The sequence below is a fragment of the Melopsittacus undulatus genome, chromosome 1 (genome assembly GCF_012275295.1).
Source record: "Melopsittacus undulatus isolate bMelUnd1 chromosome 1, bMelUnd1.mat.Z, whole genome shotgun sequence".
Classification (NCBI taxonomy): domain Eukaryota; kingdom Metazoa; phylum Chordata; class Aves; order Psittaciformes; family Psittaculidae; genus Melopsittacus; species Melopsittacus undulatus.
The window spans coordinates 148281504-148298763 of NC_047527.1; the positions used below are offsets into that span (position 1 = coordinate 148281504).

Sequence of the window (17260 nt, forward strand, 5' to 3'; positions counted from 1 at the left end):
TTTGCAAGCTCTGTTCATGGAGGCCTGGCTGCAAAACAGAACTAGGAAGGAGATACAGCTCACATCTTTGCTTTTACTTTGTTCTGTCACTGTTCTGATTTTAATCAAGGTCTTGATTGCTGGCTATTTTATGTACCTTGTGATCACCAGATCCAGTTGTTCTGGTTGCTTCTTTAGTTCATATTTATGTGAAAACCCAACTGGTCTTAGTAATGGGAGACTACCTCTCAAAACTGTGGCCATCTGTAAAGGCAGAAGGTCACAGCAGCCTTGCAACATGTTAGTTTTAGGTTGAACAAACTCAATTTCCAGCACTTCATGGGTTTCATCCACTGTTTGGTTTAGTACTGTGAGCACTCCCACCCTATCTTTTCTACAGCAAATCCGAATGGTATCTTCCTTTGTAGTGCAGTGTATTTGAACTGAGACTTGCCCACTCAGTAAAAGGGTTCAGTTTAAAATTGCTTCCAACATCTCTCTAGCTGAGAGGGCTCCCTGCTTGGGTTTGGGTTTGGGTTTCCCCTTGGCTGTACTGAATAGCCTTTTGCTCATTTCTCTGCCCACACCCACATTCTGGACCACTTTTCTACTTTAACAGGGTTGGTTTGCATTTCAATTTTGTGAATTTGCAAAAGGCTTTTATGTGGGATCCATTGTTAAAAACTCTCCCTCTGAAAATGGCAGATGCTGAAGCACGCCTACTCTAATGAAGCAAAATTACCATTCATTCTATTAAATCAACCACATCTGTCATCTTTAACACCTAATCCTAATTATAGGCTGTTTATCCTGCCCCATCTCCCCTTTCCATTCAGTGAGAGCTACTGTATTGCAGCTTGCTGTGGCAATGACCATGCTGAGCGTGCCAGGTGATGGTGCATCTCCTTCCACATTTTTGTGGTCATCTGAAATTTCAGAGGTCATTAAAACAGTGGCCAAAGCATGGGTTTTTCCTGCAGTCAGTCTTTCATTAGCCTTTTAGGTGCTACAACATTTCTTTAACTCCATTTATCTCAAGACTAATAAAGGAAAGTTGAAAAAGGCAAACACAAGTTCAGACTCTGTAGCCTTACTCTGTAGTTATTGGAGGTATGGCCTTATAAACAGGAGCACATGAAAAAGAATGCAAAGCATGCATATCTCTTTTATGCGTGTTGGCTTCAGGATGATGGTGTTTAGAGCAAACCCTATGGCCTGCTGTGGGAAGACAGAGTGTAAAGAACAGCATTGCCCAGCTTGGATTCTGGAAGGGAAGCAGATGAGTGATGTTCATAAGCCATAGATGAGCTTAGCATTTCCTGGTACAGTTCATTCTGTCCCTGTGCTAGCTGTAGGTTTTAGGAAAAGGCTTTTGGTGTGTCCTGACAGCAGATTGATGGCTCTGTGCCACAGCTGCATGAGCAGAGGATTTCAGGGCACTGGCAGCATGTCTCTTGGGCCAATATATAGCTGTTTTCTAGGACAGATTATAAGGTTCTTTGTGCTTCACGTTTTGATTCACACAAGTAAGACCCTGTCTGGCCAGAGAAACCTAGCGAAGATTGAGAAAAAGGTCCTAAAGGAAACCTTTCCAGTATTGTCCCTAAAACCAGATGGGAATTAGCTGTTTAAAAGCAACCTTTTTGACCCAGGCAATAAAGGAAGACTGAATAGCACTATTTGTGGCTTCAGCTAACAATTAGACAGTACAGTATGAAGGCCAAAACTCCTGCAGTGTCCTCCCCACACCCACCTTACGTTACATTGACAATGCAGAGGGGGCTTGCAGGGTAACTGCACAGAGTAACTGCAGCTCCATGGCACCTACTTACTGTGGGCAAGTTATGATTTGAAGCTGTCGAGGTACAAATAGCAGTGCAAGAGGGCTTGCTAAGTAGAGTTAATGTCACAGTGATAATGGAAGAATGTGAACAGGAAAGAGATGTTCCCAGCTGTGACAGAGAATTGAAAGTACATGCATGCTCATCCTGTACTTCATCTGCATATTATAGCCATCAGAGTTAGTTATTAAACCACTGTGACTTAGATTCCCTTGAGACATGAGAGTTGCTCATGAAACTATTCATTTTATCTAGCCAGTCGTTTTAGGATTTACTCTTTACAACCTGAGAACACTATAGTCTTCTGTGCTTTTTACCAGAGCATCAGTATTACTGTTGCTCCTTTGTCAGCCTGCTCTGACATGTTCTTTCCTTGTTTAATTCCTGAATTTCAGCACCAGTGGAAGAAAGAATCTCGTTAGTTGTCTTCTTGACAAAGTTCCTTAATATTGCCAAGGCATATGACCATAGTATGGCACATATGTAACTGCTATATGAAATGTCTGCAGTTGGTGCCTGTGGATGACAGTACGCTCTTGTTAAGCTTACCTTGGTGGATCAAGGAATGTGCCCTCATACATTATCTTTTGCCTCATTGCTGTGGCAGGAGTTAATCTGCTGCTGTTCTTAGGAATTCTGATCTGTAGCTACTTCTGATCATTTGAGAAGCTGCTGCTGGGAAGGAGAATTTCAAGGGAACTTCCACCTGAAAAAGAAATTAATGGGGTTTTTTTCTTCCTGTATATCTGTAGTAATACATTCAGTAAAAACCTGGTATAGACACTTCTGCAGCAAAGGCTATTTGGCTGCGATTTTACAGTTTTTCAGTCAAAAAACCCAAACCCCACAATACAAAAGCACATCTGTAGCAGAACAGGAATTCGTGAATTATTGAGATATTATCTGCCAACACTGCTGCAGGTGCTTCAAAAAGAATATTCATGAATGTCTTAAGCTCCATTTTCACTACAGTACTCCTGGTTCACCAGCAGTTGCAGCAAGGCAAAACTCATACAATCTGAGGGTGAACTATAGTTGAAATAGTTGTTTTCTGCCCCCAAACACATATTCCTGTTTCCTTTTTGTCAGAGATGAGAATCTCAGAGTAGGTCACATCTGCTTATTGAGCCAATGGACATCTGAGCAGCATCTCTGATGACTAGATGCAATGGCAAGCAGCTTTGGATGGAGGCATCAGGTCCAGTCCTAGCAGCAGCTCTCAGACAACATCAAGGATGTAGCTGCACACCATGCTTCATGTTTTTCATTATCCTGTGGTGTACCTCAGTGGCTGCTGAACATCACAAGCTGTGGTCTTCCATCTGCCAGGAATCCCTTGTAGCATGGCCGTTGTGATGGGGCAGCTCGGGAGGGATCACACTGCCATGAACAGCAGCTTTCCTCTTTCTTCACACTTCACTAGTGCCATAGTCCTCCAAATAACCTTTCAAAACAAGATAAAATATACTGTTCAGTTAAAGGGAAAGCAGAACTGTGACCATGGCTGATTCTAAGCTTGCTTTTGTGGGGACACAGGAAAAGAGCACCAAACCAAGTGGCAAGTGGTAGAACTTGTTAACCACTTACGTTAACCACTTACATGGCTCTGCTCCTATGGCAAGAAGCGCCTTTTTGTGTTAGAATGGCAGAGAGCAATTCCTTGCAATTTGGCAACTTGATGCTTTTGTACATAGTGTAATTTGGCTTTAGAATTTTCCCTGAGGGAAGGCAGGTTTAAAGATAGGGTTTATTTTCCCAACGCTTGCCCTGCAAGGATAACATTATGGACCCTGTGCCAAAATGTCTCTGTAGGAAACATTCATGGTCCTGCACATTAAGGCTCTTCTTTGGAGCAAAACTCGCTGATGCAGAATCAGGTATTTCTCTTTCACATTTTTTGGCCTGCTTTCCTTCAGAGAGGTGCAGAAATGCTGTTTTCAGAAGCCAGAGCACCAACAAACGTCAAAGGCCCAAGTGCTGCTGGCAAAAGCTGCTGGCCAGGCCTCCTGCACTGAGCCCTGAGAAATGCTCTCTTGTCTGTGCCACAGGCGACCAGCCAAGAGCTAGCTGCTCAATACACAGCTGGTTTGACTCTCCTCCATAGTAGGCACATAGGAGGCTACTCTAGTCCCAAACCTCTTTTCAGGCCACGTGGCGAGCTGAAGCCATTCATTCTTTAGTGCAGCTGCTTTGTGATACAAAAGGAACCTTATATTGATTTTACTCCATGCTAACAGAAGGCCAGTTGAGTTCCCTTAGCTGGTTTTGGTGTATAGTGAATGCACTGCTGGCCTGTAAAGGCAACTTATTAATATAATATCACCTAATCCATCAAGTAAGGAAAACACAGCTGGGTTTTAACTACTGACCTACGAAGTAATTCATATTCTTGGTTATTTAACTGTCCCCAGTTTAAGTACATTTAACATTATCTCAAAATCAATGCCATAGTCCAGTGGCAAAGAAGAGAATGGCTGCAACCACTCATTTAGGTCCTCAGGCTTGCTTAATCACCACAGGGACTAGTTGCTATGTCCAACTATAAAGAAAATGCTGATGATCAGTTTATTTGATGAGGTTGCCTTTGAAAAGTCTTGTGTGATGTTTTCTGGAGGTTAAAGCCAAGACTACAATCCATATTCTACCTCAAACCTGTACTGATGCCTTCATCCAGCTCTGCTGCAAGGAGTTTCTGCTTTCTAGGTAGATGAGCACTGTTTCTTCTTTGTCTGCTGGAGGCTCTCCTCTCCTGAGGGCTCCCCTGCCTGCTATGTCTCATCTCCAGCTGACAGGCTTGCACCTCAGCTCCAGCAGTGGCACAGCTGACACACTGGGCTTTCTCCTAGGGTAGCAAAGGTGTTGGCACATACTCCTTTGGGTGACTGCTCTATGGCTCTGACCAACAGCAGATGCAGTTCCTCACTTGCTTTGGGCTGTGCAGCAGCAAAAGGGATGGCAGTTTTTCTTTTGAAGAGCTTCCAGTTGTGTGCAGTGGTGGTCACAAAATCCTGGAAGCTTCTGAAGTCTTCCATGGATAGCATGGATAGTTACAAAGGCAAAAATCTCTATAACAGTATGTATGATCACGTGCTTTTGGAAGAAAGAGGTTTGTCTGGTTTCATGCTGAAGAAGCTTACTGAATCTGTGTTAGCAGAGAAACAAAATGACCTCCTACATTAACAGCAATGCTTACTGAGAGTCCTCTTTATAGTGATTTTATTTTTGCTAAGAAGCAAGAAGTTCAGAGAGATTAGAGAATAGTGAAAGACTTTTTTATTTTCTTCTTCTTTGTATAAAGATCTCAGGATTACAGTTTAAATTGTGTCTGGGATGTTGGATGTATTTTGGAACTACTGTGTGAAGTTTCACTGCTATAATAACCTGAATCTTTAATTCTCTATTTACAGCCAGCGCTGATTTCCCATACAACGGTCAAGCTATAGGAGATGGAGTTAACAGGAACTCTGCCATTATTGGAGGTAGGAAACCTATATACTTTTCTGAGATACTTTGCAGTATGACAGTGAGAGCTGAACTGCAGCTGGTAACATGTTCAAGCTAAGAGGGGGAAAACTACACCTCAACAACGTTAAATAGAAACTTTTAAGTCCAGTCAGGCACTGTCCTTGTGAAATGGCTTGTTCTCATCTAGTCTGTGCCCCCAGATTCAGTTTTAACCAAATCATTGATACTCATAATCCATGTATCTATGTGGAGAGCTACTCTGCAGTCATTACTTCTGTTAACTGAGTAGTTAATTCATGTGAAATGGCAAAAACACTTCCAGTTACAGCAGATTCAGCACAAATCTGTGTCAAACACTGTTTGCTCCACCCTTGACAAAAATCCTGCCTTGTGTTCTAGGGGCCAAGTCCTGCTATAACTTACTTGCTGGTGAGTTCCATTCAGTGTGATAGGTGATGTTAAGTAATACCAGAACTGGAACCTTGAATTAGAATTCCACTGAAGATACCCTGGCCAGCTGCCTCCTGAAATGTGGATCCTACTTAATTCCATGCACTCATGCAATTTTCTCTGCCCTGTCCCATAGGATGGAAGTGTTGCTCCATAACTCTCCTGGGAGAACTTTGCCACTGCATCTAATTTTGAAGGCATATAAAAAAATAAGTGTAAAGATCAGCCCAATAGTTTTCAGTCAGTTCTAAATGCAAATAAAATGTGATTCTGGTGGTGGGTTTCGTCACGTAAAGCAACACTCATATAGTAGTAAATGCAGTCTAATGGAATGTGTTGCTTCTTTTCCATGACCCCTTCAAGGATCTGTTTCCATATCCAGGTTCAGATTAGTTGCTGTAGTTTTGATTTGCTGCCCAGGCATTGCATTCCTCAGAAGAATTCAGGTCACACCTGAATAGCCTGCCTGTCCCTCTCATCATTTAACAAAAGTGACATAACAGAGTTCTGGGTGATAACAGGATGTTTTGTAACATGAAAATTGTATAATGTCTTCATCCTGGAATACCTTCATGCCTGTAGAGAAGGAGCAAAAAAACCCAGTGCTGTTTTAACACATAGTTACCTATGCGTAAAAGGGTAAGATATATGAGACTTCTCTGTAACAGGGCTGAATCCCTAACAGATCATTGCAGTTAAGGATAAATCTAATGATGAAGCAGTTAAATCTGTAATTATGTGGAGCCAGTGCCTAGTGGATGGAGTGAGCCAACAGTGAGTCAAGCCAATTTCCAAGGACATACTGAGGAGCTGTGATAGATCTATATGTCCATTGACTGGAAAGGGTACATCAGTGACTCCATCCTCAGAGCTGCCCAGGCCTTGACATGTCACAGTTTCACCCCTATGTTCTGGGAGCGCTTGGCACATTCTACCTCATGCTCAGCAAAGCTCACCATTGTAAGAAGGTATTAATGTTAACGTTGGAATTAATGTTTTGAAGAGAAAGTCACTAGCACACTCCTTCCAGTGACATTTTGTACATAGCAAGAACTATGTATCAATATTAGAGTAGTGGAAACCAAGCCACTGTGGTGCTGTTTAACTGCCCAGGTAACTTCAGCTCAGCTTGGAGGAGTTATGGGATCCTTTCTTTGTGTCAAACCCTGTTGGTGTTCTCACGAGGGACATCTTTTCTTTCCTCCTCTGTGTAGGTGTCATCGCAGTGGTGATCTTCACCATCCTCTGCACCTTGGTGTTCCTGATCCGCTACATGTTCCGCCACAAGGGAACCTACCACACCAACGAGGCCAAAGGGGCAGAGTCAGCCGAGAGTGCCGATGCTGCCATCATGAACAATGACCCCAACTTCACAGAGACCATCGACGAGAGCAAGAAGGAATGGCTTATCTAAGCGCAGGGGGACGGGGCCTGGGGTGGGATACGAGCTGGGCCAGGGTGGGACTGGGATGACTCTTACAGTGGGGAGAGAATACTGTGCGTCAGACGCTTGAGCACACGTACAGTAAAAAGATCAGCACAACTGGAGGAGCAAGTGACAGGAAAACACCACTGAGACTGGAGGAAAAAAAAGAATATCTCAAGCATTTAAGAAAAAACACTTTTCCATATTTATTTACAGCAACTTGCCCCTTCCGTATCCAGACAACTACAACAAAGAGCAGTTTTGCAGCTTCAGCACTGGTTACTATTTGGAATAATACCTGTCTGTTTCTGTGTGTGTTTAGAGGTGTTCTGGATGCCCACAGTGAGCAACGGGGCTGGTTTTTTACATGTTTTAAAAGCTGTTTCAATCGTGGGTAGTCCTGTCCTGAGAACAAGTGCCAGACCTTTCTTCCCACCATTGTGTTCCTTCATGAGCACTTCGACCTCCCCACAGGCTGCTCCCAGCCCTGCACCTTGACCCTATCACCATTCATTTTGGTGGTGTTGAAGGGAGGGCCCAGGGCTGGGGGTAAAGTGGGGGTGAAGATTAATACAGATATAACTCACCAGTTTCTGAACATATCATCAGCCTGTGATGATCCATCTCCTTGACCCAGGCACTTTGTTGATTGCATACAATTCTCATCAATGTAAAAGTACTGTTACTACAACTACTACTACTACCACCAGAGAATGATCACAAAGCACAGGAAGCTGGGGGGGAGGGGGATGTTGTATTATTATTGTTGTTATTATTTTGTTGGTCTCTAAGGGAGGTTGATGCTGTGTGAGTCTGTTCCTCTATCTTTGGCTACGGCACTGTTGACCTGCAACACATGCCAGTTAAAACTCAGCTCTGCCTGTGGCATGTTGGCATATACAGTACTTAGGCATAAGCATTGTAGTAGGGAATTAGAGCCAGACTTTGTTTCTGTTTCTTTTTTTATAGGCTGTTGAAGAAATAATAGTACAGCTCTAGTCAATGCATTTGAACCCATGGGCTTCACATGATACTTTCTTCCTACTCTACAGAGCAGTTTATTCTTTAAATCCCTTGTTTCAGTCCCTTTGCCAGGAAAGCCTCTGCTGGCAGTGTTCACACAGGCAGAAAGGTGAGACAGAGGAGGCTTGGAAACCACCCAGAGAGCAACACACAGGACACAGTGGAGAGTTTCTTTTCAATGCAGAGATTTACCTGAACTATTTTGCTACAAGGCCTTTTTAAGAATAGCAAGGCCAATGCCAAGTGCAGCATCACACCCCGTCTTCCCTGTCAGACTGGTGAAGTTGTAGGTGGCACTTGAGAAGCAGTGTAGGAAAGGCAAAGAGGCAACCTGAAGACCTAAATCATTTGATGGCAATAACACAGCTTTAGCTTGTCCTCTTGTAGCGGAGCATGGCTCCCCAGGGGTCTGATTTGACAGGAATTTAAGGCCTTAATGGGCAGGTTTTTGCAATGGAACAGAATGAAGGAATGAATGTATTTGCTGTGTGCTGAAAGAACAGAAACAACACCAGGAATTTCCCTTTTAAAGTATTTATGCTCATGACAGTCTTAGAGTTGCTTTAATATTGCTGGGTTTTGTATGCACAGATTTAATCCATGTTTCTGTACAAGAAGGATTTATTTCTCACCCAGATCTGCAATCTACTGGCCTGAGCAGTGCTGGGATCTTGAATTTCCTTATCTTTTCGGTTGTATCTTTCATTATTCTTGTTGGTGCATTAAAATGAAAATCATGGAGGGAGAAGAAAATACTGGAGTCTTACAGATCGTAAATCTATAAGCACAATTTGTCAGACAGACAAGGCCAGATATTAAGGTGTATGTTAAGGGTATTAAGGACAGTAGCCTGAAGTCCTCTTCCAGGTTCACTGAACACACATATCAGAGCAAATCAAGCCCATTGATCTCTTATGGATTTGGAATTAGCATGAAAAAAGTAGCCAGTTTCAAAAAGAATTACTGTTTCTCAGGTAACCTTTTGTGGCAGAGGGGGTCGGGTAGGCACAAAAATCACCTCTGTCACTCTAATGCTCTGCAGTCTTTTGCCTTGCCTCCAGTATTAACGTCTAGTGAGAGGTTTAATCGAGCAGATGAGTCCTCATTCTTGTTTAATCATGGGTGTAAGATTAGTCTCCACCTTTGGAGAGCTGTCAGCATGGGATGGATCTAGCCTGCACCACTAACTACTCAACAAAATACAGAACGGTCACAGATCTCTTTGTAGGCTTGAAAAGGCATTCTCTTTTATGGTTAATCTTCTTCTAATGGTATTTTAGTCTACTCTGAAAAATATCCTTGCTTTCAACTTCCAGGTTACAAAGAGAAGTGAATATAGCATCATGTGCATAGATTGGATTTGGTTTGCAGCAGAAAGTTACTTACTAATCTCGACTTAATGTCTGGGAGGAGAAACAGATTTATGTATCCTGAGAGTTTGCTGCTTCATGTAGGAGAGGCAGGCTTAGCAGCCACCATGCAAACCTGCCAACTAGCTCGGTCTCTGTGCCTAACCAGGTCCTTGGTGAAGGCAGGGACACTTGTCTGGGTTATGGTAGTGAGGACTCACATATCTATTTACTGATTTTCTAAAGGGTTACCGGCTGATCTCCCACAGCCCTTGGAATCAAGAATTTCTGGACAATAACCTTTGACCATAGCACAAGCAATAGTTGTAAATTAGTGTCTTAAATTTGAAAGCCAGGTGATAAATTTCTGAAGTGAAGCATGCAAGCATCTGCTTCTCTCCATTGACTGGACACCATGGGCCTCTTCATGTGAAGTTCATCAGTGCTGTGTTAAAATGTTGATAATCTTCCATTTGCCATTATTTTCATGATACACTTTCATAACTCTACAAATTCTTTTTAATTATTAAAATGATTGTTTCTTCTTAAACTGGACCTTAGACATGATATTGTAGACTAGCAGCTGGTCTCTGTACAGGCATTTGGTGACTGCAGGTGAATTCCTGCCTGTCTGTATTTCCTTTTTGAGAATGACATATGTTTAATTATAGCAATGGTCATTCAGCAGCCTAGCTGGATGAAGCAGGAGGCTCAAAGAAGTAGCTTGTGTATTTGCTAGCACTATGTCTGTGCTGAAGCTTTCTTCCTCTGCAAGTCTGTTATTGAAGGTCAAAACAACATCTGTAGTTTCCTTCACCCACTCTTACTTGTGCCAGAAATGCAAGTAGTTTATCAGGTACTATCCATATGCTTGTAGTGGGGAAATACGCTGGAGGGGAGAGTAGATCCTGCTTGTATAGAACTACTTTCCCCAAAGAACATTAGAATCATCAGCCTTTTATCACCCCTTTTAGTTGCTTCACTGATTTGAATGGTGCAGGAAAATGTAGCTGCTGTACTGGCTGGGGAACCAAAGTGTCCCACTTGTGTTTCTAAAAGGTTCATTCCTAATTCCACCAAAATTAATGGGTACCAGTGGTGGGGAGAGCAAGGCTGCGCTGGAGGCTTGGACACTCAAATAATGTCAGCACCATTTTGGATCCTCATTCACAACACACATAGACCATGGAGCAGCAAAGAGCCAAAATGATGGACAGCTAATTTTAATGTCAGCCCAGCCTCAAGAGCACAGCTGCAGTCCAGTGTGGGGTTTTGAACCAGGTCTTTCACACTCTGCTTATTCCAGATTCACCAACAGAAAATTCAGATGCATTACATAGGAATATGTATCTTTAATAGGTACTGGAGTATTTCTACTTTGTCTTTTTAATTTCTTAAGTATTATCTATGCCTTTTATATCTCCTGTAGCAGTTACCACTTCAAAGGTTTGGCAGCATTTTAATATCACGCTCTTGGTAGTGTGATGTATGTGCAAGGATGGTCATCATAAATATTTCAGTCAGACTGTCAAAGCAGGGGTATATATGTACAGGTTTGTTGTAGAGATAAGAATTCAGTTCAAGAGTCTAGTAAATAATTACATTTTAATTAAAGCAGTGTCCTTCTATGGCAGCAGATGCATCTAATTTCAGGGTAGGTGCTGCAGTGTGGAGCTATCTCAGCTTGCCAAGCAATAGCTTTTAATATGAACAGTTTTCCATTTCATCAAGCATGGTGATGCTGGAAAGGGTGTCATTTTTGAAAAGCAGAACTTAAATTGTTTTAACCAGATTTCATTATCCATCCTAGAGAAATGAAACAGAAACCTTGCCTTCTAAAAGCAACAGCATGTAAACTAGAATGAAAGGACATGTATGTATGCCTGATACCTTCTATGAATGTCTTTCCTTTCAACTAATGTTCTATTAGAAACCAGATTGGTAAATTTTAAACAAGAAAAAAGGAAATTCAAAGCAGTTTTAATTCCTCTGGCAGCTGTTTCCTTGTGTTTTGTATATTCTGATCATTGTCTATATGCTTTCCTCCTAGTACAAGGCAATCAGTTTGGAAAAGACGGAAGCTGGAAAGTCTTCTTAAGACAAGACCCCCACAGTACATGGAAAAAGGGACTTAAGAATGCATTTGTGCACAGGAAGATAGGGTGCTAAAACCAGGGAAGATTCACTGAAGTGGAAGTATGTTCCTCCTGCATTAGGCAGTCCATGATTACCTGTTACAGAGGAGAATCTCAGGCAGTGTAAATCTGTTCTTGTTGAGGTGGGCTGAGGGGCTAAGAGTAGGGATTTGGTAGAAATGGAGTGACTGCCTTGCTGGTGTTTTTCCCCTTCTGGTCACTTCGCAGATAGCAGCAAGCAGTCTGCCATCACATTTGCTATTGCAGGCTCTGTGGCATTGCCAGCTTCACAAGAGGTGCACACTACAAATGGCTGAATGTGGGTGGTTTGCCTTCTTTTCCTACCATAGCTCTGTCCTTTCCTTTATGAATGTGAGCCTTTTATTGAAGTTGTCAAGAAAATGTATGTCAGCTCAACAGACTTGTGTCTGTTCTTTTTAATAAACTACCTTATCAGGCTTTAACAAAGTTTTTATGACGTGAAGCATTTTATAAAAGACCTACATTAAGTGCACTTGAATGTGAAATCTAGGCAAAGAAGCATCAGTGTAACAACCAGCTGAATCTGTGACTGTGCTTGTACCAGTCTGTTGCTCTGAATGCAGTGTGAGTTGCCTTAACCACCAACCCAAAGCACTGTCCAAGACCTTAACTTCCTTTGTGGAATATAGTGGCAAAAGTCCTGTTGTGATGCCTTGTGACCATGTTTTGACCATTCATTTGTACTGACTGTTGTAACCCCTAGGAGAGTCATGCTTTCTACAGAGATACTCTTCATTTCTATAGGAAAGCTGTAGAACAAAGAGATGGGAGTGAAAGTTCAAGTTTAAAGCCCTTCTGATATTTTTGCACTGTGACACAGAGAAGAGTCTTTGCTTCTTGCTGTCACCATGTGTGTCTCACTGCAGCCTGAAGTGTATGTGTCCATGTGCACCTCGGAAACCTAAGGCTATTCAAGATACAATGTCTACAGCTCCTGGGTAATTACTGCCATAGTGTGAGTGGTTAAGATACCAAACTTGCTTCAAACCCATGAGTCTGCAGTGCTGGCAGAAGCACTCACAATCAAGAATCAGTTTTGGAGATTAATTCAAACCTTGCCCTACAGTAGTAACCAGATATGGTGCCTCAAATGAGAGCAGGCTTGGACCTGGTTACGAAAAAGCATTTACTCAACAATCTGTAACACAGTTCTTTCAACACGCTGTTTAACTCTGACTTTCACATATAAGCACACTTCTTGAAGAACAATCAAACCCCTGATTACGGCAGGGGAACAAAAGTGGCCAGTCCATAGCTTCATCACAAATGAAGGGTTTTTTTTAAACTGACTTCATGTAAAAAAGCAGTTTGATACCAGCAGGATCTTGCACAGAGACGTGTTTCTTGTGACCAGTTTGCTATTTTCAAAACATCTTAAGAGAAAAGTTAAGCAATTATTCCTCATGGTACAAAGCACAACTAGAGCTGCTTCTGTGAAAAGGGGGTAAGATACAGTCTGCAAACACAGAAGCAAGTAACAAGTGTAAGTGCATCCAGTTCCTTCTGTGATGCAGCAGCTTCCAATAATGTCTATTTACACTCCCACTGCTATTTCTTCCTTAATGGAAAAACATCTGGATTACATAACAAATACAAAAGTGCATTCACTTCATTTTACCATAGATTAATGTTCTCGCTTGGTATGTAACTGGGTGACAGGGAATATAGCAAATGGTTATGTCCTCAGATTTCATAGCATTCATTCTGCTTGCTCCAAGGGTCAGTGATGTACTATCACTATTATTATTAGTTAATTATTAGAACATAGAGGTACTTAACACTGGTAGTACCAAACAGTTCTGGAATTCTGGATTCTAGCAGAGGCTTTCTCTGAGAAAGTCTTACTTATTGAAAACCCATGTCAAGACAGGTGGCATTTTCAGACAAGGAAGAAAAGCAAATTACTGGAATGACACTATAGAGCAGAAGCCATTTGAGTGAATGTTTAGCATACTGAACAAAAAACTATACCTGAAAGAATGGCTTTTTGCCTTCCAGTTAGGGATTTGAGATAGGTACAGTGCTGCCGCTAGTCATAGATCACCATGTGCATGTGCATTGCCTTTTTGGTCAAAATGTTTGAGTTTCTGTCTTTCACATGCTTTAACACATGTTGTAAGAACACAGCTGAAGATGTGGAACTTAAGCAAGCTGCCCTTATATGCCGGTGAGAGCACAGAATGACAAGTCCCAGGCTCTTCTCCCTGCTGCACTGTCCCAGATGTGTTGCCGCCTGTCCCTGTCATCCCTTTTCCCCAAATCTTACTGAACCACAGAACAGCCCAGGCTGGAAGGGAACTCAAAAGACCTGGTCTAACTGCTCATAGCAAAGGGACCCTAGATGAGATGATCTAGCATCCTGTCCAGTCACTTCTTTTCCCCCACTAACTCCAGTGTCAGGGTGGTAGGCTAACAACAGGCTCTTGTTTAAGACAGACTGAAAGAGTCACTGGAGCAAGTCAACGCACTCTGGAGTCAGCCAGAAAGCAGTAACTTCAGATGAATTATGTCAGGTGGAAGCAGGCTTCATTTGCGAGATTTCCAGCTCAACAGCTCTCCTACATTTAGTCATGGCTTTGGTTCAGCAATGGAGCAACCAGCCAAGTCTATGTATTATTTCTTTAAACCCATGCAGAGCTAATGTAAGATAAATAAACTTGGCTGAATAACCACAAGGCAGGCACCCCCTGTATGCTGATACCTATTCTCTAAACTGTGCATCCTCATGCTTACGGTTTGTGTGTCACTGAAGGATGCTGACCTTGGCACAGTCAATAAATCATTCACAAGCTGGCCCAACAGCCCTGTACTGCTTTGTGATATGGATCTCCATTGAGTAAAAGGTTAAAAGTAAATCTGTGGTTTGCCATCATAAAGCACTGGACACACTATCAGCAGCTACTTGTAATTTATTTCTGTTATAAAATCGAGGTCTGTCTGCAGAGGGTTTGTGTGAGGTGCTCTAATGAGACCTTTATCCCTGAAACATAAACTACTACAATGGAGTGAGGTAGCAGAGGGGAATTCCCTTGGTTGCACACCATGAAACACAACGTAAAATCCCTTTTGTTACACAGTTCCTGATACAGGAATAAGATCTCCGCACACATTTAACATCTCCTTCTTCCCAGACCACTATCCACCTCTCCGAGGCTAGCACAGGATAAACTGACAGTTCTGCATTTTTTCCTATCTCTTCCTCTACTTTAGAAAAGCTCAATCTCTCTGATAAATTCATCACCTTCCACTATCATTAAACTCTATCCTAGTAATGCTAGCTGCTTTGACCAAGGTGAAGCCTCTTGCCTTCCTAAAATGGGACTGTTGCAGTGGGAGAGTTGTATGCCACTAAATTCCTGTCATCTGTTCATTTGCAGCAGGGTTTTATCTCTTTGTGTACTCAGTGAATGAAAGGAAAAGTTTGGTTTCTGCCATCCACAGCATTATTTTATAACTAACTTGTTTGTATCTGTTCCAAACTCACAGCACCACCTGGCAAAGAGTCTGAAAACAAAGCAGCTGCACCTCATTCCATTAAGCACACTCACCTTCTCTTGCTTGGTTCAAAGAGATACCAACACCAAAATAAATGTCTAGCAAAAGTCCGCTTCTATTTTCTTTAGGGCCACAGGATATTGGAATTAAACTTCAGCCATCCCTTTCCCTTATGCTTTTCTGGCACATATATACAAGGCCTCCAAAGGAAGGATGCAAAGATACTGATGTTCTAAAAGCCTCTAATGGTTTTTAGTCTTTGGAGTTTTAAAGGTCCATCTCACCAGGGGCAGCACATCAGCACTCCTGCAGATTCCAGTTACTGGCACATCCAAGAAAATTCTCAGCATTGGTTAGTAAAGAATTTCTTTTCCTTGGATCAGCATCTCAGAAACAGAAAATGCTGCTGTACTTGGAATACCTGAGATCCTATACTTGCCCTGTTGCAACTCCTGCATTGTGTCTGATCTTTTGAAGCTCCAGCTACATAAGGGATCAGAGCCACCTGAATAAAGGCTAAGGCTCACTTGATTCCCATTAACTCTTTAAAGTACTGGCTTTCCACAGATCTCCTTTGTGTGGTCTTTCTCACACGTGGTAAGGAGGATCTTCTGCTCTGCTCTTCACTGGATAAAGACCCACCAGTGGGCTGGGCACGTGTCACACGGTATCTCCAGCCCTAGTGAACTGAACCAGTACTGACCTAATGCTACGTGTGGATGCTGACCCTAACTAATAGCACTTCATGTCATAGGGGTTAAACAGATTCCTCCCCCCCACCCACTATGGAGTGTTTGGGATGTGCTCAGTATGAAGCTTCTTACTGACATATATAAATAGAGATATAGAGATAAATAGATATTTTTATGGAAATGTTTTATAAGTGCCCTTTACTTTGTGCATGGTAATTATTGCCAAACTCTTGTTATTTAGGAACTACAGAGTGGCTGGTTCTGCAGTTTAGATGGCAACCAGCTGTCTCTGGTGCAAGGGGGACTTGGGGTTTTGTTTTTTACTATTCAGCTATAATTTGCATGGTTTGGATTTGGGTTTTGTCTCAGTGTCTTTTTGTTTGGTTTTATTTTTCATTCCTCATTGGTTCTCTGGCAGGGACATATTGGGCTCAAGCAGGAACTTATATAAATCCCAGTCTTTGAGAGACAGATTGAAGCTACCAGTGCCATATAACTCTTCAGAAACACCTGCCTTGTATGGGTCGTGATGCTTATCAGTGTGAGGGCCTCAAGACAGTTTCTTCAGCAGGCTAGTGGGGTTTTCACATTATAGTGAAGTGCTCCTATTTCTGTAGGTTTGCTTGGCAAGCTTGCAATGGCTGGGCTATGGGTATAGCCTCATGAGCAGGAAAAGGGGTCAGCAGAGACTAGGACAGGAGTGAGAATTAAGAATATCCATAAACACAGCAGTAGTAAGACTGTCAAAAGTGCGACTGAGGCAGGTCACTTTACTCCTTTTTTGTTTCAAATGCTCTCTGTTTTGTATGCCATATCTGAGTAACACATCTCCACCAGCCAGCCAGCTCTCAATAACCTGGGCTCTTGGTTACAGGTAGAAATGCAGTTGTGCTTTCTTATCCATCTCATTCCTGCTACTGTGGAGTGGTCTGTACCCAGGAGAGAACCAGGGCCATTAGCTTTTAGGAAAGTGAAACCAGTCTCCTGTCCCTTCCTTCCTAACCAGGTTGTAAACCAATCCCAGGGTTATGTGCCTGCAAAGCTGGCCTAATTTTGTGGCGGGTGAACCAAGACCTTGTCTGTTGGCAGTTATTCTAATCCATAGGTTTCTTTCTTGAGCACAATTTTCCCATGGGAAGTATAACCAGGATATGATGGTTACCCTATTTTAACAAAAAAAATGTGTATATTAAAACAAAAAATCCTAATCTGAAAGTATAGTGTATCTGAGATTCCTCTGTTATAGACATTTAGTCTACAGATTTATGGCTACATTTGCTATGTTATGCTTGAATAAACATATAATTCATTGAACTACACAAGACTGATAAAAGTAATACAATCTCTTTAAGGAGAATAAACT

The 17260-nt window shown here is 42.2% G+C and overlaps 1 protein-coding gene across 1 annotated transcript in view; it reads left to right on the forward strand.

The window, feature by feature from the left end:
* Window positions 1-7159, forward strand: part of CNTNAP2 (contactin associated protein 2) — a 1129462-nt gene extending 1122303 nt beyond the window's left edge. The window contains exons 23-24 of the mRNA XM_034062602.1: window positions 5228-5299; window positions 6950-7159. Of these exons, the coding sequence (XP_033918493.1) occupies window positions 5228-5299; window positions 6950-7149 (272 nt within the window). The 3' untranslated portion in view covers window positions 7150-7159. The remainder of the gene's footprint in view (window positions 1-5227; window positions 5300-6949) is intronic.
* The last annotated feature ends 10101 nt before the right edge of the window (window positions 7160-17260 follow it).